This window comes from Amphiura filiformis, chromosome 1, assembly GCF_039555335.1.
Source record: "Amphiura filiformis chromosome 1, Afil_fr2py, whole genome shotgun sequence".
Classification (NCBI taxonomy): domain Eukaryota; kingdom Metazoa; phylum Echinodermata; class Ophiuroidea; order Amphilepidida; family Amphiuridae; genus Amphiura; species Amphiura filiformis.
This window is the reverse complement of record NC_092628.1, coordinates 69,442,567-69,469,888: the sequence shown is the minus strand read 5'-3', so window position 1 is coordinate 69,469,888 and position 27,322 is coordinate 69,442,567. Positions and strand designations below refer to the sequence as shown.

General features: G+C 37.0%; 1 protein-coding gene across 3 annotated transcripts in view; it reads right to left on the bottom strand.

Annotated features, from left to right (window-relative positions):
• The window catches only part of LOC140152142 (regulator of G-protein signaling 12-like), a 131,122-nt gene that overhangs the window by 89,078 nt on the left and 14,722 nt on the right, over nucleotides 1-27,322 (bottom strand). For all 3 annotated transcript variants that reach the window (XM_072174442.1, XM_072174452.1, XM_072174445.1), the window contains exon 2: nucleotides 322-435. In XM_072174442.1, the coding sequence (XP_072030543.1) occupies nucleotides 322-435 (114 nt within the window). The remainder of the gene's footprint in view (nucleotides 1-321; nucleotides 436-27,322) is intronic.

Here is a 27,322-nt window from a genome sequence, read left to right as displayed (position 1 = left end):
CCTTTTAGACAGAGTATTATAAGAGCAGTGACCAGTGCAACCAGATGGAAAGGGGAATGCAAGAAACATAAGCTTAACTAGGAAAGGACCTTCCCCTAACAAGTTGTTAAGCATTGTCAAAGTATACAGAGGTTTATGGAGAAGGTCCTTATCGCATTTATTGAACATTATGTTCCTTGCACTCCCTCTCCAGCCCCCTATGGATTAAGACACTGCACAAGACACAAAGATTCTCTTCAATCTTCAGAACTACTCAAAACTGAACTAGAAAATCAGCTTGCTGGTTAGGGTTTCTCAATGAAGCTCCTCTTCAGGACTCACCTCTCTGTTCCCTGGTTCATTCAGTTGTACTTTCCGTGAGCTTTTCTTGCCTCCAGCTCCCTTGGGGCCATGGGACCAGCTGTACTCAGAACAGTCGCTGTTTCTTCGAACATCCTGAGAACAAAATCAAATGGAAGAAAACAGCATGCATTATCAATCATCAATAGCAGTTTGATATGACAGATATGACATGACTATAAATAGTAACATTTTGATTGTCACGAAAAGTCAACTTTAACGTTTTTTGTCGTGTGTTTGATGAAAACTGTGTCAAATAATATGAAGGCTCGTATCTTTTATAAGTTCATATATTGCTGTTGGCACATATTTAGCAAACCTAAATAAATGCCAGCCATTGGATCTGCTCACTTTATAAATTGCTTTGATCTTCCTTATTATTTTTATTTCAATTTTACTGCTTAAAAGCAGAAGGGTACGCAAATTGCAATGCTATAATTTGCAGTAAACCTTTGACGAGAGTGTATTTTAAGTGTACATCGTGTATTTAACTGTGCTGAAATGCACAATGTATGACTCACTATACACAGGATTGACTAAAAACATCCCCTCCAAAGGACTGCGTAATCTCATGGTTCATTTACCCAATTCTGGATAAACTATTGGGAGAGGGAAGTCTGAATTTTTTGTTTTCCAAGTCAATACCTTGGTATATTGCCACCATCGAGAATTGAACCCAGGACCTCGATGCACCAGAAGCAAGTACTCTTAACCAATAGGCCACACTCTCCCTTTGACATTTTGTAAATGCTAAACTTTACCCATCCCCTTCTAACACATATGTATTCATCACACCTCCCATATCATTAGCCTATTTCTAAAATTTAAAAAACTTCCATCTACATCTACAATTACAATCTTTTAACCAAACTTCTTTATGGTTAATATAATTTTGGTTACTATTAAACAGGCAATCACACAAAAAATACAATTCAAAATAATGTAGAAGCAGACCTATATAATCAGTGTGGCTGTTCCAAAAGTACAAAAGCCCGGTCATTGAGATTTTTTCCTGATTGAAGGAAAACCACAATTTGATTTATCATTAACTTTTATTCAATAATCCTGATTTCACAAACACAATGTTTCTAAGGTCTAGACCATCACCGTTTACCCTGTGAGTAATTGTACCAGACCTCAATTGTTAAAAGGTATATCCTAAATTATGTTAAAATTATGTTGATAAAAAAACATGAACAAATTTTCCTTCCACTTCAAAAGTTAGACAGTTCCTGATTTGAACGGCACAGTCACAGACACAGTGAATACACTACCAGATTGCTGCTGAGTGCCGAACCAAGAGGTACACCCGGGGAGGTACACTGTTGCCCAGCTACTTTATGGCTACTCTAGAATACCAGCGCAGTACCAGTGTGGTGTGGTGTGTCTATTCCTATGTATAGAGGTTGTGCATATGACGTATCATACCGTAAATATTGCGGACTTCTCAACAAAAGCATGATTGCAATCTACTGCGAGAGTTCGACTCACGCACATAACAAATGCACTACGATCAAATAGGTTGATGCCATTGATGACAACATTTGATTGAATGGACTGCACTGCACCATGATTACGGTGAAGGACGCCGGTTCAAATCCTTTGTTTGGAGCCAATCGATAAAAGAATGCAGGGCCTCTATGTACTAAGTAGCTGGGCAGCAGTTTACTACCAGGAGCGGCAGCAATAGGAATCGGGTAGTGTACAAATGTATGCGAGTACAGATGTAGTAGGCCTAAATATTACACAATAAGTAAATATGACAAGCTTAACGGACAATGTATCCGTTAACAAGAAATAACTTCACGGTGTGTCCTTCACACCCAATTAATATCTTGTTATCAACAGGAATTTAGGCACATATTCCTCCAGATTCCTCAATCATCATGATATTATTTGCAGTTCTTGTTCATTATGCGTGTGGTCACGACATTTTCGGGCGAGAGGAAAAGATGCGTGCCATCCAATTTCCCTCAGTGGCTGCAAAGCAGGATCGGGCATTAACACAGGGCTTTGCAGCCATGGGTTACCGCAATATACTGCCTGAGCAAAATAAACCATGTCAGAAAGTGTGAAAATCATTGCTTGATCATAATTAATGCTGAATAATTGATCAACGGCTTTCCTTCACTTCCAATCAAGTTATTTTTACACTGAACTATTATGAAAAATATCCCCAATAATCCGAGGTAAACTACAGGGTAAATTCACTTCCTACCACCACCTGATAACGTTATACGCACCTGGAGATAGATGAATAAAACTAAAATCATAATGTCTGTGGGATGAATTATGCAAGAGAATTTCTTTCTATCTTTACTGAATGTTTCAAAAAAGTTGTTGGGATTTTGGTTTTTGGTGTGTTTTTTTGGGTCTTTTTAAAGAAAAAATCCCTGAGAACTGAATGGTACCAATACCTTTACATAACCAAGACACTACTCTTGCTAGAAATATGTATGTCATTTCTAATGTCATTATTTATTTCTTGATTCAATATATTTATGTTTAAATATTGCAACTAACTTTAATAATATGACTCCTGGCATGGGTGTGCTTTCAGGGGCTTCTACAATGTTCCACATCTGTAAACTATTCAATCTGTTTCATAAAAACCATACCACTGTCAGATCAAGAAAAAGCCATCTGGGTGACGGAACAAGTTTGCATACAAGCACGCACACATATGCACCCCCCTGTACGCACACACCCCTGAACCCTTCATCTCCTGCTTCAGGTATGCACGCAGGCACCCCCCCACACACATACACAATTATAATACACACAAACACACCCCTACTTGTACACCCCTGCAAACAAGGACGACAACTTTTTCCTATTTAACCAAGTACCTTACACACAAGTTATGCTCCAAACCATGGACCCTCTGGACTTGTTACTATCCAACCATTACCCGACTTTATACCGGCAAATGAGAGAATTGGTATGCAGTTTTACATTGTTTGCAGTTTGAAATACACTGCAGCAAACAATGAACGTCCTCGGTTAGTTGGTTACTCCATTATTTTTGTGTGTACGTCCTTGTGTGCAGGTCTTTGCACACACACACACCCCGACACACCCCACCCCTACACACCCCCACATATACCCCATATATTGGGCATACACAGACTTTATTTACTTTGCACTAAATATTTAGATGTTTCAGAAAAGAAAACATTTGATACTCTTTAAAGGAAAGCATAGTCTGCAAAACAGGTGAGCCATATTAATACCTGCTTATCTGTTCTTGGATGAGATCCTGCTAGGGTTACGGAGTAATCCATCCACCTATAATTATCTCATATCCCAAAGCCAATTTTTCCTGGAATTAAACCCTACAAATATCGCATTCACTACCAAGTTTAGTGACTAACCAAGTGACTGTACTTTCTGATAACCTGTGTTGGTTAACTTATTTCCATATTTTAGATTAATTCATTAAATACCTTAAGCAAGTGGATTGGTGCATAATCTCACCTGGCTAAGTTGTGGGAACCAAAAATTCTGATCCTTTTTTTATTCACATATTTATAGAATATGTACTAGTATATAAAATACAATTCTAGGAAAAGGGCAAAAATCATCAACACATTCAAGAAGTTTCTCATCAATATAAATTTACAATATATTGCATTTTTCATCATTAAATCTTCAACAATTGAATCAAAGTATAAAATAAGTTACTTCAGCATTTGATTTACCTGGTGTAGCAGAGCAAAATGTTCCCCATTTTGGACAACCTGCTACTGTATAGCAATATTTTACATGTAAAAATAATGCTAATATCATACGAACATCATCTAAATAATCTTTTCACAAAAATTGCTATTCAAATGTTTCAAAGTAAATTGAACCCTGTTACTAATATGTACAACTAAATGATGTATATTTGTAAACTGCATTTAGCTGAAACTAGGTTTATTACCTAGTACAACAAAAAGACAACTAGGTTAACTGCCTAGTAAAAAAAGAAAAGATAATAGAAATCATTTTTATATATTGGATTTTGAAGATGAGATTCCTTGCATACAGTGCAAGTAATATGGCCTAAAATAGTCAAATCATTGAATTGAACATGAATAATGAATTCAGGTGCTGAAAACTAGGTTTAATTTGCACAACTTCATCTTTTTAGTATTCAAATAGTCGGCACCAAATATTTGCGACTAGTTGACTATTACCGATATTTGGAAGTCATCGTAACTTTACTGCAACTTTCATGCCCAAATCAACATGTGCAAGGTATGTTTAACATGTTTCAGAATCAAATGACGCAGACAATAAATACAAAGGCACAAGGTTTTAAACCAGACATCACAAAACTTACTTTTTCTTTTCTTTTTTTGGTCCTTAAAATATTTACTCAATGCAAACAGTGAATGTGAGTACCCAAAAGTTTAAGGTCTGAACCTTAACTTTGTCCATTGTAATCAAGCTTCCATTTTTAATTTCAGTAACATTTATAGATGTCAATCGATTAGTTTGTGTAAAATTAGCCAAACTTTATGTATTAGCTTGCAAGTATTAAAGTTGTCTTGTTTTATGTACCTTGAGGACACACAATAGATAATCATCATTAGTTGACTATTACCAAGTAGCGACTATTGCTAATAGTCATGCCTATGACTATTGGCGACTTAGCCGTGCAACCTTCCGTAAAACCACAAAAACCTTCATGAGGCTTATAAACATGGTAACATTTGTTACATTAATTCATCATGCTTACAATAACCAACTTTGGTAATGCTAATTTATGAACATCATTCATGCTCACATGAATCATGATCTTTTTTTCTTTCTGCAAGTAACTTTAATAAGTCATTTAAGGGCTGGGGTATGAACGTTTGGACAGTATTTATTTTGGGACATCAGAGCACATCAGACATATCGAATTGCACTCTGAATACGAAGAATGTCATTCTGATATCAAATAATTTTGATTTTTGAAATTCGCAATTTAATACACATTTTATGGCAAATCATTAAAATTGATATTTTTGATATTTAACAGTACTTGAAGTAAACTTTATAAATCTGATGATTTATACTTAAAGTGTATGTAGGTGGGATGAAAAGTCGACGATCAATTGAAAATTTTGACCTTTTCAGATTGAAGATATGGATTTTTTTTCCCAAAACACCAAAAAAAAATTAGGTCTTTTGGGAAAAAATCCATATCTTCAATATGAAAAGTCAAAATTTTCAATTGACCGTCGGCTTTTCCTTCCTGCTACATACACTTTAAGAATATATCATTAGATATATAATTTACTTCGAGGACTGTTATATATCAAAAATTTGAAAAATATCAAATTTTTATAATTTGTCATAAAATTTGTATTACATTGTGATTTTCAAAAATGAAAATTATTTGATATCAGAAAGACATGCTTCAGATTCAGAATGCAATTCGATAGGTCTGAGGTGCTCTCATGTCCCACAAAAAATACTGTCGAAACCCAATAAACGCTCATTTTAGATCCCTTAAGCAATTCAACAGCATTTTTAAGCTGAAATGCTAGTTTTCTTTGTAATTTTATCTTAAAATCTTATGTCATGTATGTTTTTATCTGCAATCACATAAAAATGTAATTTTGTACAAAATGTTTGCTGATCTCTTTTCATCTTTTGAAATTTTTATGTTTCTCAATCAGATTTTATTGTTTAGATTTGTTTAGAAAACAATGTTTAATTTGCTGGTCAAAATATCGCAAAAAATATATAAAAATATTTGAGAATAAACCAAAGACTGAACAAAATTGCAACTGAAATGTTGACATTTCTCTTCAATACACACATGTACCAATTTTACAGCAAGACACAATCCAATTCACTGTATTTTTGTAAGGTAACTTCATACAAATATTTTCCTCATATTTCTGTATGCCACATCCACTAGAACACAAACTCGGAGGATACACAAGTTCTTTCTGGATGTCATCAACTTTCTGCATCATTATAAATCCTTGATATTTTTCAAAAAGATCTTATTCCCAAAACAACAAAACCATGTAATACTCCCAGTAGTCAACAAATTACCCATCTGAAAAATGGTAGGAAACCAAACTCACATCTTCTAAAAGGTTTAACAGATTCTTAATAAACAGCTGCTGGACATGAGTCTCCACCTTGATGATAAGTGTGAGGAAAGTAATCGGCACCATCATTAGCGCCGAGAAATTGTTCTCCGTTGAATCAGTTTTTAAAACCATTGTAGCAATAGCCCGTAGCAAACATGGCCAGATAGACCAAGTCCCATCAAGAAGTAATGTAGATCAAGAAACCAGGCAGTTATCTCATCACAGTGGCAGCTCAAGCTTCAGGGAGGAATGCAGTGCACCAAGAGAATATCGGCAGCTCTGATTGCTATGTGTCATCCGTGCGTCGGCTCACTTTTGAATCTCAACTTTACTCAAGCAGGCATAGAGCGTGATATCACAATTTTTATAGCCAGTAAGCAATTTCCTTCTACCCTTAAGTGCAGGAAAGGAACTTGGCACTCTCCCACTGTATGGATTTGTTCTAAGATTTTAATCGCAGAGGCAACAGTTCCTTCGTTTAAACTTGCGGTTACATGTAATGAACTTCTTCCAACAGTATGAGGTTATATAATCAGGAGGGGGGATATTTTAAGAGCACTTTGTCTATGGGCATAAAAACCGGGGATCTGGTCTGGAGTCCTTTCCGCTCCAAATCCCCAGGGGTTACACACCTTGCACTGATTCAGACAATGAACACGACGAATGATGTCTTTTTTCTCTTTTTGTCGGCTCATTAGAAAATAAACCCTTAACAATCTTGTACTAATTTCCTGCACGTTGGTAGAGAAGCTAATATAAGAGACCATCAAATGTGCCCCTACTGGCCATTTCCTCATCAGCCTAAGAGCAAGCTTTACACGGGATATATCAATTTCACACAAGAAGTGAGCATAGTTAATTTACTGTGCGACAATGCTGCTTAGGATGTTTAGCGCTAAATCATGCATTGTCGGGAGCAATTTTGAGTCACCTGCCCGTGAAATTTTTTTGTCCCCCGTACTGACCCACCAAACTTCTCACGCAACTGTAATTATAAAGACTTATCTACACCTACAGATAGTGTTGTGGGGTAAACTGGCCCTGGAAATCAGGGTATGTAATCTTAAGATTTGGCTTAGAATATAATATGCCAAATTTGAAAACACAAAGACACAGGGCCCATTCCATGTCAACTCCAGGGATGTGCACCGCAGCACCTCTTCAATTTTTTTCTTTTTCTGTGTGGTGGTAGATATTGATGAGAAAGTAAAATCCTGAAAACTTGAGCTTCATACTCCATTTATTTTCCCGTGGCAAAATCAATTTGTAAATTTAGGGGAAGGCAAACGTAAAAAATGTTGAAGCCATCGAGACGATGTTAATAGGTCTCTCATAAATGTTGTAAAGGGAACCCTTTAAAACTTCTGAAAAGTATGTATGGTGGGGGCAAATTGTCTGACTTTTTTCAGGTGTCAAAATTCAAAAAGTGGTTTCAGAAAACTTGTAACTCCTTTACTTTAAAAGATATAGGGCCCTCAAATGCAACCCCGTCCAACCAGGACCAACTTTGGGGGAGGTCAGAACTCCAAAAGTAAAATAATTTTATTGTCCATTTTTTTGCCACCAGAGGGCTCTTATCAATATTGAGCATATTAGACATTTAGCTGAGATATTACCCATGGCCACTTTTTTACAAAAACCAATGTCAGACAATTTGCCCCACCATTATGTTGAAATATGTTCTTGGACAACATTTCTGAGAGATATTGGAGTTCTGATGGCTTCAACAAAGTTAGGTTTGCCTTCTCCATAGAGTTGTACATTAAATCATTATACATGCAAAATCAAAAATGTACAACTCTATGGGAAGGCACGGTTGCATTTTGAGGGCCCTATATCTTTTAAAGTAAAGGAGTTACAAGTTTTCTGATAGCAGATTTGAATTCTACACCAAAAAGTACCCCAGGATACATACTTTTCAAAGTTTTAAAAGGTTCCTTTATACATTTATGGACCTCCAAACATCGGTTCTTTCGCTATGGCACATTTTTTACGCTGACCCCTAAATTTCAAATTGATGCCACGGAAAACGAAATGGAGTATGAAGCTCAAATTTTCAGGATTTTACTTTCTCATCAATATCTACCACCACACAGAAAAAGAAAAAAAGAGGAAGAGGTGCTGCAGTGCACATCCCTGAGTTGACATGGAATGGGCCACAGCCCTTTCCTGAAAATGGGCAAACACACAGCCAAACCCACGCACGCCAACACTTTATGTTTAGCAAGTGCTGATGAACAAGATGTATCACTTTTTCAGTGTAGTTCAGCCATGTATTACAATTATAAGATAGGGTTTAGCATGCAAAATTATAACTACTATTTTGGTACATGTATATCAAGATTTTGCTATGTAAAATTGTAATCGCAATCATATCAAATAACATTGCTACTTGTTAAATAAACTATCACAAATGTCATACTGATTAACTGAACTGAAAAAATAGTTGAATATTCAAATTTTAGAGCTATATTAACCTTATTTCTATCTTTATACTACGATCAATGTCAACATGGATGAAACCGCTCACAAATCAGAATCAGTTTGGCGTGAAGAATCCCACAAATTTCACCACCGAAGAGACTCTTACTTCCATGATTTAACCCTTAACCAATCCTGAAAGGTCCAATTTTGCCCAACATTTCACACTTCCTCCAATTACCTATTTTGAATTTAGTACCGCTAAAATCAGCATGAAAATGCATCCATATCCATATTGGCACAAACATGCCTAGCATTGAGCAGTGGTTCTCACCCGGGGTTCTCAACATCTGATTTGATATTTCAAGATACTGATTGTTTGTAAACAATAGAAACCTTAAAGCTGTGTGTTTAAAAACATCATAAAATACAAGACAGGATTTGATTTTCTCCTCCCTGGAGTCTGGTATGCACTGGGTCAGGATGCAGGTCGATCCGGTTGTCAAACAATGACGGCGAAGGCTTGCTAATGTTAAAGCTATGTTCTTTCGCCTATCAGGGTTTATTGTTCTCAGCGAGAGGCTGTGTCTATTAGAAATTTAACACCTATGCATTTGCAAGTTTGTATCAAATGACAAAGGTTTTTACAACCGTTGGGTAATACCATATGAATGCTGTGGTGGCAGTGAACTTGATATAGCCTATATAAACGCAGCACAGAATGAGGTTTGGCTGGCTCTACACATTTTAACAACTAATTCAAAATTAACATTCAAACTGACTCACATGTAAAATGTTTCTTTTGTCATCACCACATCAACTCTGGACCGCTTAGCATTAATTTGACAGGTTCAATGTAAGTCAAATATCTTATCTTTTTGTGTATCAAAACACATACTTAACAAAATTTCTTTTAAAATGTCAAGGTTTGTTTCCCTAGATGATTTCAGTGAACTGAGTCAGTAACCAGATAACTTAAATATTGCCATTCAGAACTTTTCGACACCTTTTAATCATTACAAAATTATAAATGTTTCCACTAATTAAAATATTGTAATTCAGAACTTTTCAACACATCTTAATCATTGTAAAACAAGGCATACTGTACACTAGTCTATGGTCAAATGGTCATTGCCCGAATTTGGACTTTTGGTATATCAATGGGTCCAAATTTCTTGAAAAATTGGTATATTTATGGGTCCACTTTCAAATTCTCAGGGGCACGTCCCTACCAAAACCAAACTTGAGTACCCTCCCGGGGGTCATTGCCACGTACTGCTGGTCAAAGGAAATCCATTACCAGGGGTCACTCTGCTATTCTACATGTAGGGTACAGACATATTATGTTTGAAGGTTTTAAAAGACCCCATGTCTCAATTTATGGCAAAATCATCACCAACAGACCCTATTATACAAATACTTTGACAAATGTGCACCAGGGCCCCTAATTTTTGCAACATAATTTGCCTGCTACATGTACATGTATTAAGACCCATACTATTTACCAAAGAGCCCATATTAATTTTCAGGGTTGCCCCAATATATCAATGTTTAATTCTATGCTCTATGACCTACATGTATATGTTAAAATGACGCTATAAAACATACCCATTGTGTTGTGCGTTATTTAAACTGCATATTTGCCAATATAAATTTGGCCATTATTGAAGGTTAGTATTATGAAAAATGAATTGCATTCTTGAGGTATTGATTCAATTCAATAATCAATAGATGTATGTGTCGCAGGTCTCACACAACAGATCCTGGTGAACTAACGATAAATAGTACAAATAGATCATTATACGCTATCCATCCATGCATGCGTAATAATTACTATGATATAATAATTAGTAGTTGTTGAGTGTCATAAAATTATGGAGTACCGGTTGAATTTTTTTTCATTTCAGCTTGTTTCCTAAATTCAGAGAATCATACAAAGCACATCAGTTATCTTATTCCAAAGATAAGATATCTACTATTTCAATGTTCCAACATTGTTATCGCTGACTAATGAATTTGTTCGCATCATAACAAACAAAACAGATCATCAGTATCATCCTTATTAAAAGTTAATACAATCATTTTTATTGCACTAAATTCCTCCTTCCTCTGTTGCTATTTCCTTCGACACAATTCACATTTTGTTTTTTAAATGAAAAACAAAGATTCATTCAAAATAAGATGTACATACACCTTATTTATAGAATGTCAAAACTACCATACCTTTTTGGTTATGGGTTTCCATCCTGGCTTATAATTTACCTGTTTATCCTAACGGTAATGATGAAAACTTGCCCTGTATTCATGGTATTCATACTATGTAACAAGTAATGTCGGATGTTTTCAACTGGTGTGATATTGTTTGTTCCTGTAGATGTTTAACTTCTTTGCAAGAAAGCCTTTATCCTTGCAAAGTTATCATCCCAGACTCTGACCAAAAACAATGATGGGCAACCTACAACTAGCCCCGTTTGCAAACCGTGATACCCCTCGGATAGCGAGTGTCAGAATATACCGAGTCCCAGCACAGAGCCTGTGCTACATGTACATGTAGTACTGGCTCAGCCCATAGTTGGCAGTGGTGATACAAACCCACCCTTTTTATTTCAAACCCACCATTTTTATTTTATACCTTTTATACCAAAACTCCGAACCCCAACCTTTCTAAGCGTGGTTACTGATCATAGATAAGTGGTTATGGTGGTCCAGGAGGTGCAGATTTGCATCCAAAGAGAATTACATAAGTTTTAGATGACCAAACAGAATGGGATTTCAATATTTTTTTTGTGTTTCATTTAGTGTCATTCAATTGGAAATTACAGTAAGCTTTGAGATTGCAATTGTTGATTTCTAATCCCACCCTTTTTTATCAGTGACCACGATTTATATTTGGACACACATTTTAACCAGAAAATTTTCAAACCCACCCTTTTAAGCATTTTGTGGACCCTTCACACCCACCCTTTCTAAAGCGTGGGTTACCAACAGTGGGCTCTGTACTTGGACATTCAAGTGCAACTAAATTGCATGTATGCCTAAGTGATAATAAAAGAATTCAAAATGTTGTGGGGCCACAATGCTTTCATATATATATACTTCTTTTAACTTGCCAACAAATGCTCATGAATGTTTTATTTATCGTTATTATACTTTTTTTGGCTGGGTTTACAATGTGCTCATGATTGCTATATTCACTGAAAGCAAGGTATACAAACTGCAGACCTTTTGGAAAACATACAAGTTTCCTGTGGACTGTTTTATTTTAAAAAACGATAAATGTTGTGGCTTTGTTTTCCTAGCTTGCTGTCCAGCGTGACGCACATGTTGCATGCTATGATTTTCTATCACGTAAAGAAAAACAAAACAGAATGACTTTGGGCTATCGGATATGCATTAAGGGAGGGGGCTGACTGACATATAACATAACTTTAAAATATCAAAGATCAGGTTAAGTTGCTTTAAATATACCTGCTAACCAGTACTTGTCCAGGTACTGGTACCAGGCAGAGGTATAGTCAACCAACACTGTTGAGTACAGATTCAGGAAAGGATGTTGCAGACCATACTTGTATATAAAAATAGTTTTTTTTTATAGTTCTACATTAAACAGGTACCTGAATCTTGTATTGGGCACCTTGGCTGTAGACTGAAATAGATGTGGCCATTTAAAAGAAAGAAAACCCTCCAGACAGTTACAGGGCTGCAAACTTTCAAGTCCAGACTGAATATTACCTGTCCAGAGTTTTGTTTCTGTTATCAAACCTACCATATTTGATGCTAGAATTGTAAACTATGACCCCGTTTAAACAGAGAGAAGTAGACTTCAATTGCGACATCGAATTCAGATTGCGACCAAGGATTAGCGTAAATTATTTGTTGACGGGGTGTTTGTAAACACAGTAGTTTAGTTCAAAACAAATTGTGCATTCGACTTTTACCCCATCACTTGTTCATGCTTCAAATAACCATTAGTGAACTTGACTTCTAATTGCGTTTTCGTTTACACTGTAAAATTCAAGTTTGAAGTTGAGTTTGAATTCAATAAATGTTGCTCCAGGTCGTCATTAGAAGTCGACTTCAGAAGTCGAGCTCAAAACATGACAACCCTGTTTTGTGTTTACACACAAATAAAGTCGAGTTCAAATTCGACTAAAGTTGACTTCATGCTCTGTGTAAACGGGGCCTTAGCTTTCTACCCATAAAGTATATCTGATATGTAAAGCAACCTATATTAATGTTTGACTGACATTCACTGCATCTAGTCACTTTAAAACACTTTTACTTTCCTGACAACCGGAGAAGTCAGCTTATTCTAGAATTGTCAATAAATTTGGCCATTTCCACAACAGGAATCTTCATATTAACTCAATAAACATCAGTTTGAATATTAAATCATGAGAGTGCACTTCCATATACGTCAAAAACTTAGTAGCTATCTTTCTTTGATGTCCGTAATATTTGGGATTCGTGTATTTAGTGTTATTAAATGTTTTTCCTGTTCTAAATGTGAATACATAGAAATTACAATGCACAACTTCCGGGATTCAGTTTTTATACTTTGCTTTGAAAGTTCTACACATGTATATAGGTTTATCATCTTCCCCATCACATATTTTTTTTAAATGTGATAACTTTTTCCTTATACATAAATTTTCCTAAGTTTCATTTTCAGTCAAAATATGGAATTACATGCAGTCAGACTTCAGGCACAAGCTTATATTCCGCTACCATAGTTCACATGACATTAGTAACCATTGGTTACTGGATCAAGCCTGGGCTCATAAACCTGTTTACGAATTATGATATGTCATAGGCTTTGTGTTGTGATTATTTCGATCAGTGGTTCGTAACAAAGAAAGCATGAGCCAGTTGACCTAGCAACGGTCATATTCTAATGTGCACTACGCCAGCGAATTGCATATTACGGTTCACCAAGGCATACTCCAGCGGGTGTAGGACATGAAACAAATTTACATGTTATGCTCCAAGTAAAAAAAGTGCATGAATTTGGGGTTTTACCAAAAACATACTTTTGAATTCAAATCGCAATAAGGAATTCAAACACGGGAGTGAATTTCAAATGCATGCAGGCGATGAGTAACATGCTTAAAGAGTGAAGAAAGTGCCTCTCCAATCCCACAGGTATATGCAAGAGCCAAGCAATTCTAGATCGGTAATATAGGACCATTTAGAGAAATGTTCGTAAGAAATGTAAAAACTTTCTTGGCCTTTAAATGTTTTAAAATCTAATTTCTCAAAGACACACATATAATTAGTAGAATCATGAAAATCATGATGATCCACCCTTCCTGTCAGAAGTCATCCCATCAACTTACATACATACATTATATTCTCAAACATTGATCTGAATAAAATGATTCTTCTTTTAGAAATAGACATGAAAATTTAAAAATACACAACTCTGCCAAGTTGAATTTGTTACAAATATTCAAAGTTCTAGTCCTGGTGTCACTGACAAGTGTAATTTGTCAAGAAAAGTCTAGGCAGGATGTGTCAAAAGTGTAATAACTCTGATTACCTCTGCTGTTCTTTTGAAAACCAAATCTGTATCTGGACTGCACCAATCCGTATCAAGCACAGATTCATACATGATGCACAGTTGTGCCAATGCCTACCCCTCACCCAAATCACTCAGTAAGACAAAACCCTAATCATATTAAACTCTAAACCAAGTCAAATACATTGTACCAAGGGACAGACAACAAGAGAACAAAATGGTAAAGAGATGCAGACTATGTGTAGATCACAAGGCTAAACAAATCGAGCCCAATTGCGATCATTGAAGACGTCTTGTATGAATGAAGTCTTTCCAATTCTGTAACTACATTATCATAGGACCTGTGTTTGAAAAGAAACATGTTAATGTTATTCCTCTTCTACTTCAGAACCATAAAATATTCACTTGCAGTTTTATGCCTTTCCTGTGAACTGTGAAAAATGTTTTGAACCATTAATGTTTGATGGATGACAGGTATTGAAATGAAGTTTGACTTGCGGTTTATCATGTAAGATTTGAAGCAACTAACTTGATGTTTGTAGGGGGTGAGGTGGAATGGGAGGGGGTGTGGAGGGATGGAGGGAGGGAGGGAGGGAGGGAGGGGAGGGGGGGGGAGGGAGGGAGGGAGGGGGGGGGGAGGGAGGGAGGGGGGTGGGGTGCTCTTACACATGCATACTTGTGGGGTATCAAGCCATAACCCTTGCAAGGTACATTTCCTTGTGGGATAAAAATCATGGATCCCATAATGAAATTGATTTAGTAAGGTTCGTAGAAGGTAGAAATTTCCAATCTGAGCAGAATTTATGTCTGCATTTGATTATAAAATGAACACCTCATAAACTAAAATAACCTGAATATTACTGGGCATCGTTTAAATCCCAGGTACTCTGTGATACTGTACACATGGCATGCAACATGCAACAGTAAAATCTGAGCTTATTTTCAGGCAATTAAAACTAAAAACCAATTGTCACCCTTTTCATCATATTGTTTTCATTACAAACTCAATTTATCAGGGTGTGTTCACTTCCTTCCATGTTCCTGTGTCTGGACATAAGTCACCCCATTTGAGGGCCACTCCAGGGTTCAAACCAGATCCAACTTGCACCCATTCAATTAACCAATCACAAAAGGAGTTGTATGGAATCACAAAAAGGGTTTCTACCTCACCTAACTTCACACTTACAGGTCAAATTGATCATAAAATTCTCAGGTATTCTGCATAACCCTTGATAGCACATTTTGTGAGCTTTTTTTTCTGTGAAAACTGATTTAATGTTACTTGATAACAAATATCTGCAACAGTGATCAAATTTAGGGAAAATAAATGGTTGTCCCACGGACGTCCGGACAACCAGATTACAATTTCTGGTTGTCCGTCTAAGTTTTTGGTTGTCCGTAGGCCTACAAATGTGACTTTTTGCTAGATTTATGGTTGTCCGGCGGACAACCGAATCAGTATTTTTGGTTGTCCGGCGAATTTTTTTGTTGTCCCGGGCAACCGGACAACCAAAATTTCGAACCCTGATCTGCACTTTTTTGTAAACAAAATATTTTGACAAAGAATAACACAAAGGGTACATTATTTTGTCCAAACTTCATTTCAAACAGGTTCATTAGACTTTTGTGGGAATCAATCCAAACATGCAATTCAATTTAGCCTCAAATTAAGCATATTTGGCCAATTAAAATAAAAAACATGTTTCATGTCTGGGTTTTCGAAAAAAAAGGAGGAAAAGGGGCTTTTTATTTTCTATTTTTTATCGCAAAATCAGTGTGAATACCTATACTTCACTGTTTTAGCGTATACAGGAATGCTTAGAAAAAGAAGAGGCCTTTTGATTTTGTTGTTCTGAGATGTAGGCCTCCTCTAATGATCACAAAACCTTCCAAAATTGTTTCTTGTATATCAAGGCTATAGAAAGCATCTCAACTTACTAGACTTTTTTTTTTCTTCAAAAATATTATTGAAAAACCTCAAAAAAGAAAGCGGAAGTGGACATGAAACATGTTAATTTTTTTATTTGGCCTTATCATTCACTTTTGAATAGTGAGCTGTAACAAATTATGTACAGGAACTAACTCTCTATCAAGAAAACACTTCAATACGTATTTACAATGACTGTAATATAACTCGGACTGAAAAAGTACCATTTCATCTATCATTAAAATTGTCATAATTAATACCATTTAGTGACTTTAGGGTCATATTTAGGTCAAAGACAATTTTCATTATACATGTGATGTCATTCATAAAAATAGATTAATTTACTAATTGCCCATTCCATAGCCAATGACCTAAAATTTCTCTTTCTCCTCATTTTGATAACCTTTGAAAGAATTGGAAGGATATAAACGAACACGTGCATACACACAAGCGCTTGTTGGCTAGCATTATGGACAACTGTTTCCTTCAATATCGTTTTATACTAGGACTGAAATCCAACCCAATGGAAGATCAGGTTACTAGTGTATGAATTTCATTTTAGTGACAGCTCATATTATCAAAACTGGTTTCCAATTTGAAGAATCATCTTCACAGAATATCCCCTGTCCATTGCAGTAATTCCATGGATCATTCATTTCCTAATGTTGAGACACACAGTTGTCCCAAGGATTCAATAAAAGTCATGAATCTGTGCTACATTTTGAAGACAGTGCAAAGTTGAAAAAGTTGAACTCTTTTTCAATGATCAAATACTCACAGAACTGACTGTCTTGGATCAAGCCAGAGAATACATGTATAGGGATAACCAATGATAACAGTTCCATCAGCCCAAGCATGACAAGATAATGTCAGACAAAATTACTATCAATTCACTAATATTGTTCAGCTTTACTTTACCTTTGCTCCCATGTCTATTTCAATTTTAGATCCTGATATGAAACAAAATATGTATGTGTGCAGTGTACTAAACTGCTGGATCATCACTGCATTTAAAGGCAAAAGGCTGAATGACGAAAGCAGCCAGGACATCTCTTGAAGGGGGCATTTAGTACTTACATTGTAGCCTATAATAGACTACAAAATATATGGTCCTTCAGATACAGATGTATGAATTGTATAAAATGGGGGGACTTTGGAGATTGCAGAAAGAATTTCAAATGAATGAACATAGCATGACAAACACCTGTGTCTACGTACTGGTACTCAACCATAACAACGCACCCACGGGGAGATTACTGGGTGCATACGGGACGCAGTAGATGTTAAATTGTATAATTCTTTTATATCAAAGATGGGTCCTTTTCCCAGGGGGGACTCACATAAATGGTCTGTACGCATGCGTGACCAAAAACATGTAAAAAGGGGTGGTTTTTTTAAACAAGGCAAGTTGAAGCATATAGGGTAAAAAAACACTGATTTTCAAGAATAAGGGTAGGTTTCTGAATCTGAACAACTTGCTTCTAAAGGGTACCTTTTCAAATTTTTGGTAAATTACGAGTCAAAAAGGGCACATTTGTTGCCCTTTTACTAGCCACATACTCATTAGGGGGTAAATTCTATATTAAATTACCTTATTTGGGCTAAATTTGCTGGTAGGGTAAAACTCGTTTTGAGGGTGTTTGAAAAAATTTGGTCACACATGCGTACTTCTAGAGACAGTGTTCGATTTACCTGGATTCGCATCGCAAAATGCGAGTCATTTTTTACAAACTGCTACTCAACTACACAGACCAGTAGCAAAAAATGCGATCCCAAAAAATTGGGGAAAAATGCCTACTTGCGATCGTGAACCACGCTGATATACCATCATTTGCAAGTTGCCATTTGTCGAAGTCAAAAATGTTTCCATAAATTCTATTTCCAAGAAAATAATCCACAAAAATATGACCCAAAAGTCCCTAAATCATGATGTTTACGCCATTAAACTAAATACAGTATCCTCCCTTGTATGCAAATTTTTTTCCATGGTGTGTTGTGTTACAAACTTCCATGTATTACCAGATAACTAAAAACGTGCATATTAATTTTATGACGTCATAGAAGTAGCACTGTTTATATGGTGTATAGTTCAGTGGTGAGATGGAAATATTGTGTGTCCTTGGTGAAAATCTTCCAAAATTATACAAAATTTTTAGGATTTCATATATTCCTCACATTATTTTAATGCTTCAGCTAATAAATTAGTGAGTTTCCTCTACTCAAAAATGTAGGACTTCTCTTGATTACTGAAGGAAAATTTGCGTTTAGAAAGGGCACACGATAATCAGCTTAGGAAGTTTAGGTGCCGAATTTTGAACCACATTCGGTCTGCAACACTGCAGTTGCATAACATTTTTTTAAGCATTGAGTACTGGGATTGAGTAATCTGTGAGAAGATAAGAAAATACAAAAAATCTATAAAATATGGTGAAAACAAACTGCTACTCAAAATTTTGGAATTGCTACTCAAATCTGAAAGTGAGTAGCAATTTTTTTTTCTACACAAAAAATAGATGAAAATCGAACACTGTGCGTACACTGTCATATTTGAGTGCTCCCCCCCCCCCCGGGTCCTTTTGGTGTCAAAATCTCCATCAATCATGTTTAAAGGTCACAAATCTCCAATATAGGATCTTTGGGTGGTGGCGGTCTCGTCTTGGTGCCCCTCCCAGGCCTCGGGTACAAAATGCTACAAGAGCTTTAACACAAGAGTTCAACCCCATGCCTTAATTGAATGCACATTATAAGAAAAACATCAAACTTTGCAACCTTACACCAGTTTATTATGGCCATTCAAACCAATTTAAAGGAAGTATCATGTATTTGTGACAAAATTAGAAAAATTAGCTAAATTTATTCAAAGAAAAATGACTTTGCCATGTTCCAAAATAACCAAGTTTAATAAGTGAGCCAATTAAAACGCAATATCAAGGGCAATATCAGTAGCCGGCCTGTCACTTCTCATCTAATTCATAACCTGTGTTTTTAGTTAGCTGTTTCCTTTCTTCGGCCAATCTTTGCTGATGGTAAACAGAGTTGAAGTCAGCACCTTGCTTCATTCTGTCCTCTTATCATTCCATGTATTACTCATTCTGGCTTTCATTACCCTGATTTTTTATTTTAACCAAGTTAACTCCTGCATCATCTGTCGGCAAACAATACATCAGCCTGAACAATTTCCACTTCCCTCATTTTATAATGTACCTTTTGATCACGTACTTCCACCAACACATATAGAGCGCGAACAGATGTTTTAATTTCTGAATGTGGCAACGGCGGACGACGGATCTTTTGTCGAAAGGTGTTACAGTGACAACTGAAAGAATATTAAAATTAATTTGTGGTGTTAAAATGACAGTTTGAATGTTAAAATTCCAAGGCATTAAATGTATATTATATTTCCTTGTTACATGTATCTTCAACATGTTCAAAGTAACCCAAGGCCTAGTGACTTTTCGAATCGATGTTACTAAGCAGAGTAATTATAAGAACCTCTGATAAGAAGCAATACATGGTACACAGCAAAAATCGCATGATTCCTGGTTTACAAGTGACATGATTTACTCATGGGATGAGCTTTACTATTTCATTGTGACTTGGACAATTTTAGCCAATTAACCCAGCCCTAATACCCCACTTTATAGTGGCAAGGGGGAAGGAAAGTGCCATACATGTGCACAGGGATAGCTTGCCATGCTGGGTCTACCTCAGCTCATCCAAGCTTTCTGTGCCCATATGTGTGTTCGCATGATGACGCAAATTGCATGTTTGGTTCAGTTATGGTTATAAAGTGAATCTACCAGCTGTCAAAACAGATTTGGATAAGATTCAAATTATTTTAAAACTTACGTTTTCTTTATACATATTTTGAGTTCTGTTATTCAGAAATGTCCCATTTTAAATGTATGCACTATCACTGGTACCCTTCAGGTATGAGCAAACAGCCAGGCATGATGGAGCAAAGAAAACTTTTCAAAAGGTGTCAATTCAGCCATTACTGAAGTGTGTATGTACACAGGCCTATAAAAGGACCACAGTTATGTGAAGTGCACTAACAAATAAGGTGTAATTGTCGCAATGTAAACGTCCATTTTTTTGCACTGGCTTGAAATAATTTTTATAAATTATGTTACTGACCAGGCTACTGAAGGAGTTTCATCAAACAGCTTTTCTTCCTTCTGTCAATATAATATCCTTGATAGTCCTCCCTACGTGTACTGGAACTAAGGGAACAAACCAAAAGTTTGATGATGTCCTATAAATGAAAGTCTGTTCCCCCAAATCAGAGCCCTTCCCTCCCTCCCTGAAACACAAGTGTGAAATGTTCAAAATTCCAACCTAAAAGATCAACTTTGACAGTTGTTTGACTATTTTTTTTCCAAATGTAATCTGACTTTTTGACTCCCTCCTCCACCCTTTCAAAGAACTTTCACTTAAGTTATAGGGCATCATCAAACTTTTGGTTTGTTCCCTAACTTGAACAGATAAGTAAGTTTGCATGAAGGGTCTATTCTATGGCATTGAAATGGTGTAATCTGGGGGGTGCACTTGTATTTCCAGGTGGATATCACGCTTGTGCAAAAAAAAAACGTATATCGTTTAGGGTGTCAAAAATCATAAAAGTACATTATTTTGGGCGTCAAAAATCAGAAAGGGTATTTTTGAAAGGACATCGAGCATGAAATATAACAAAAATAGCAATGACCATTTTCCTGTTTTAGGGTAGTATACGAAAAATATGTTAGTGTATTATGGAAGCCCCTGAAAAAGACTTGGTAGGGTCCGTTTTGAAGTTCATTCATGAGCATGGTATCCTCCTCAAAATACAAGTTCTTCCTGCCCCTCATATATCCCTACTGTATGTAATGTCTGTTACATTTGTATGTCAGCATGGAAGATGCGTCTATATAACTTTTAGCTTTTCAAAATCACAAAGAACAAGAACTTGTTGCTGCTCAAAACGTGTTTATGCTCGCCTACCATAAACCAACTCTCCAAATTTGTCCCAATAAGATCGAACCTGACTGATACATGTAGTCCATGTTCCTCCTTCAGTTCACTGTTCAGCTTTGAAAGTGTAACGTCATTGCTTTTGGCAACATGCAATTTCAATGTCCTTTCACAGTTACTCACAGGCTATTTTTAAACCAACCTCCTGATATATATTCCATTTAAAATATTCAGAACAATGATAAATAGTTTTATGAAAATATAAAAGGGTTGAAGTATTTATAAATAATTAAGAGTGATATTCAGGGATCTGTTAACCTACACTATTCCACACATCTTATTTCACTCATAGAAGACTAACTAACCCTTGGAACTACAAAAAATCTTACAAGGAAAACCACTGCGCATACTTGCATGCATCCCACATGATGCCATGACACAATCCCCTTTAAATAAAGTCATATACACACCGAATAGCTGGCCGGGACAGCGAAACCGCAGTGGCTTGTGTTTGGCACTCCAGAGGTCTAAGGTTCGATTCTGGGGATACCAAGTGACTTCTTTGTTCATCTTCTCTCCTTCTTTATTTGTTCTTTCCCTCCGATAGCAAAAAAAAGACACCATGGGCTGTGTTAGGGCTAATGAATCCTCCCCCCCCCCCATTGGACTTTGTGATTTTTCAGAAAGGGATATTGACAAATGGCAGGGCCTGAATACAATGTACATGTAGTAGAACTTGCATTATGATGCATGCATACAGGGATGTCTGAATCAAATTCAAGTACAACCCCACCCCTCCCTTATGCTGAAAGCATGAAAAAAGAATAATGTTCCACAAAAAATTGGATTATGGAATAAATTTTCAGTGCCCTTAGTCCCAACCCTATCCCTGACCAAGCCTTTACCCTAATGGCCTTAAGCCTAAATCAGGGATGTCTCATATCCCTGCCTAAATATTGTTGGCAAATAAATGATAACCCTGAATTTAAATTAAATCCTTTAAGATTCAAATAATCTAACCCTTACTCTACTTTAATAGTAACCATTTAATAAGCTTGTGTATGATAAAGAATTACATCCAAATTTTCAATCCCTTACCTGCACTTTAGCTAGGGACACCAACTTATGGGTCATCATAACCATTGTGCCTGTCCTCATAATCTTCACAACTTTCTCAAGAAAATAAACTCCCTGCATCCAAATCCAATCATATATTCCTCCAGTAGTAGAATTCACACAGCACCATTACAACATCTTGAACCATGCCATATCAATCCAACATACGCTGACAAACAACATACAAAATGTCATATAAAATTGACAACAGAGTGGTTGCTTTCAATCAAAGGACAAAAAAAGCAATGCTGGCCACTAAACAGTGTCACACTTTGTCAAAACGTGATCTTCATCTTAGACAAGTTGATTACTCATTGCCGCCCCTCATCTGTCATGCATTCATATTTTTATGCATATATTTATGGTAATTAATAAAGTTTACTATCCATGTTGTTATTGAAGGCTCAGGATGACACTAATCAGAGGTAAGTCATTGGCCGGGACTGCTGGAAATGATTATCAATTTAATAGATAAAGCAAGTCCGTCAGTCCATCATAGGTCTAGTTAACCCACAGATCCTGACTTAACCCTTAGCATGTACTAAGTCTGTTTCCAATTGCAACTGCATATCTTGAAAATTAGGCTACAATTTTAAGGATGTTGGGGATGTTCTGCATCCCTGTTTAGTTGTAAACACATGTATCCTGACCACTCAAATGAACTCCTTGAACACTTCACAGTTGGGCAGAGTATGCATGGTGTCAGAGTCTTCAATCTTGAAGAGAACAATTCTTTATCATGATTAAGAGAAACATCAAAGAACACTAAATGCATATATTTTTGTATGCAGTCAGAGATTGCATATCTTTATATCTAGTCAATGAGAGCGTATTGCGTTTAAGCACTATAAATGAAAGGAGATTCAGGAATGCACGCAATAATCATGATAATACGCGGAACAGACAATCATCAAATTTTTTGTAATATTTTTCCTTTTTTTGCAATAATGTTTAAATGTTTAGAATGATAGTGGTAATGGTCAGTGTTCGAAATATGCCTCAAAAAGTTACAAGCCAGCCGGGTTTGACCTTAAAAAGTTACCGGCCAGCCGGGCCGGCAACTCGATGCCAGTCAGAAAAGTTACTGGCCAGGCCAAAAAGTTACAGGCCAATGGCCGGCTGACCGGCCCTATTTCGAACGCTGGTAATGGTATGATAAATTCATTAATAGTTTCAGTGTCGGTATTGGTAAGAGAAATTATTGTACATTGTACACTCCGTGTCAAACTGGGTTCAGCCTTTGGCTTCACCCAGTATGACACTTTGCGCACCATATCGCCACTTCACTAATAATAATATCTAAGTAAAAAAAGTCACACAAGATCTTTATAGTTGATGATAATATCTAATTTTCATCCAGGACCATGCATTTCCATTCCACATTAACTTTGTGATACAAATTTTGAAGTACCGTACAGACTTGACAAAATGGCAATTTGTGCATTCCATCGTAACTTAAAATGTGTTGCAATTTAGCAACAAAAAAACAAATTGCATCAAGCTTTGTGAGAATAAGGGGACAATACAAAATATAGATTGATAAATGGCATGATGAGTAGGGTCCTATACAAATGGTTAACCATGCAGATTTGACACTGAATTCTGATAGGTGTGTAAGTGAACTTTTCCTGGTTTGTGATGATAAGGCACATCAGACTTCATGAGCCTGGACTATCAATAGATTGAATATGGATTAGCGCATCTTAACGAGTCTTATGAAAACACAAGCCAGCTGGCTCTCATGCCTTTAGTAACTACACATTCCAGGACCAGAAGTTGGTTTATGCTAGTATTATCTATTTTTATCCCTATAATTTGTGGCATTTCATTTTTTTTCTTTCCATGGGATGGGATGAAGAGTTGTGAAAATGTGAAATTAATGATAAGCAATTAGTTTGACATCCGCCTCCATGACAGAAGGTTAGTACCCTCATACATTGTCATTCTACTTTTAATTCTTCATTCTATTTGAAAGAATATAAAGAAAAAAATATTGAAAACAATTATTGTATTAAACAAATAATCAATGATCAATGACGACTAACAGGCCATTTCTATTGGGGACTGTTATCCGGAAAATACAAGCGGCCATGGCCCAATCATCCGACTTGCCGGCGAGATGTCATATCTCGGGCCATTGCAAATTATTGTGGGTTGGCCTTGGCAGGACGATCGTAGATCGGAGATATATTAAATTTTGACACTCAGTTCGGAAACTTGACTACAATGTACAAAATATATGGTGTATTACCGGTCCCCTTACACCGCAATCAAACCCTCCGCAATCCCTTTTATTCCTTCAGTTGTCCAAGTGAAAGGAGGATTTCTGATTTATCAAAATCTTATGCCTCTTTTTACAATGTTTAAAACAATTTTTCTCAGCGAAAATTGTATGCCGTACTTCAAAACAAAGCTGATGAAATGATAAACAAAACACATGTTGCGATCATGTGACCATGTCAATTTCCATTTTCTCCCCAGCATGTGCAGTATGTTGGAACGATGTCAGTTTCCAGTGACGTTTTTTTGTGTGGATTATTTCTCTGCCATTATCCTTCTGCGAGAAGGATAAATACCCAGGAAAACTCTTGCCGATATTATCAGGAGAACAGCGGAGAACGTCAGTTTCAATAGGCAAAATTAATCTTTTAGCCGGTATATCTGGATAATGGACCCCAACAGGAACACACTCATACATGTAAAGGACCTGATTTTGCTCTCTCAGACACTGAATTACCCCCTTCCAAGTTATGTCACTGGAGACAGAAAAAAACACAAACCTGTACACCCAACTGGCCTATTCAAGTGATTGAACCTGTTACCTCATGGAAACCGATTTAATTGTATAATTGACTTCACTCAAATCGTAAGTGAACAAAGGTGCTACCTTGGGTGTTCCCTAAAGTCAAATCAAAGCTACAGGGCCTATTTCAACTTCTAGACTTTCCTTTAATGTACACCCTTTCCCCTTTACCAATTCGATATCCTCCTTTTTACACAGTGTGATAATTGATTGGCCTTAGGGAATATTAATGAGACATTTAACTAATTACCCATGAATTGTTCAGCTAATGACACCAAGCGACCACATCCACTATCTGTGAGCCAGCTACGTGGACCCTCTCTGTAAGGTCATGTTGCATCTAGTCTTTGTCAAAGACGCTTGTGAAGGGCCCACATCGAAAGGAGGGGTATGGGGCGAAGCCTGAGCTTACCATGCTATACTCCTACACATGTTGGTAGCTTGCAGATCAGTTTCCCAGTCTGTAACACATTGCCAACTACAGGTATGTAAGACACTGGAATAAAGGGTACAACTACATGTACAAATGTCTACTTTACCATAGATAGGGTGGACTGGAAATGAAAACCAAAATACTTTAAAATGCATTCTAATATAAACCTTGCTCTCCTTTTTTAAGTAGGGGTATGTGATGCCAGTTTATAAAAGTTTTGAGTGTCTCAGAAGCTGGAGCATGCTGAACTGGGGGGGGGGGGGTCTTCATGAACTGTCTGGTCTTGCTGTTGCAGCAATGCATCTACATGTACCTGTCAATATCATTGAATATACTCCCCCATCCCATCCCCAGGACCTGGTTGGTTGTACAGTATACTAAAATTAATGATGCAAGTTTCTTTCCACTGCACCATGTTCACCACTGCCCATTGAGAGTGAGCAAACTTTAGTCTGGTCCATTCCTTGGTGCTGTCTTCCCATCTCCTCTCTCTGCCTCGATACATCTTCTACATAAATCTATACATCATGCCCTTTAGGACTGACTGTCTTTGCCAATCCCAAAGTTCAAGTTATATGACCATACCACCTCAGTTTTTTGTTTCTTTACGATGGCGAGGAGTTCTTCATTTATATCGACTGGACCTCAAGACTCTTGTTCACACCTCTTCATTGGTGGCATGGTCATTATGAAATGTTAGAGTAAAATCTTATCTCCAAGGCTTACTCTTTCTCACTTCATGATTCAGGTATCAATGCCCTGGTCTTACATACATACAAGCAGACTGATAGAGTGCAGCAGTTTCATTTTGGACTCACGAGAGGTGCTGTTACCTTTTCATATTGGCTTCAACCTTGTCAGTGTAACTGTGGTTTGTTTTTGAACCTTCATCTGAGATGTTCTCCCGCCCCCCTGATGACATTGGATTGTTGGTCGCGTGTTAGTCCTACCCTGTCTCCTGTATTCTACTGAGACTTACACACTCTACCGGAGACATATCAAGAAGTTAACTTCCATTCAACTTCGCCATCTTAGATGTATCATGGGAATAACATGGCAGGACTGAGTAATGGAGAGGTGCTTCAGAGAGCCAAAATGGAGAGCGTAGAAGCCATCCTAGTGAAAAGCCAACTGCGCTGGGTCGGTCATGTCGTGAGGATGCCTGAGTGATGAAATACTACCAAAAGCTGTGATGTATGCTGAACTCACAGAAGGAAAGAGAAAACGTGGTGGGCAGAAACTTCGGTATAGAGATGTTGTGAAGCGTCATCTGAAGACAGCTGTCATGGATGTTGATACATCAGAGACGGAAGCTAGTGACCGGGTCAGTTGGAGGAAGAAGATCCACGATGCTGGGAAAACAGTGGAGTGGAAGCGAAAGGAGAAGTACCTTGAAGGATGGAGAAAGAGACACCCATCAACTTCAACAACTGTGCCTTCATCGAACTCGATTGGGGAACCGATGATGATGATGAGTTACCAGCTTGGCCTGTTCAATACTGATCTTCATGCCATACATTTCAGATGCTTGGCCGAGGCAACCAATAGCTTTTCAGTCCTTGCTCAGTGATCATCTTCTGCTAGTCCATCAAAGTTATCAGCAAATTTGGTGACCATTTCATTACCCACACAATGTTTCTGTGATTTGAGTGTTCTCAAACAGGCTCAGAATGCCTATGAAAGTCTGCAATGGTTGGTATTATGTTGCACAGTGCTCATTATAGTTTTTGGCAAG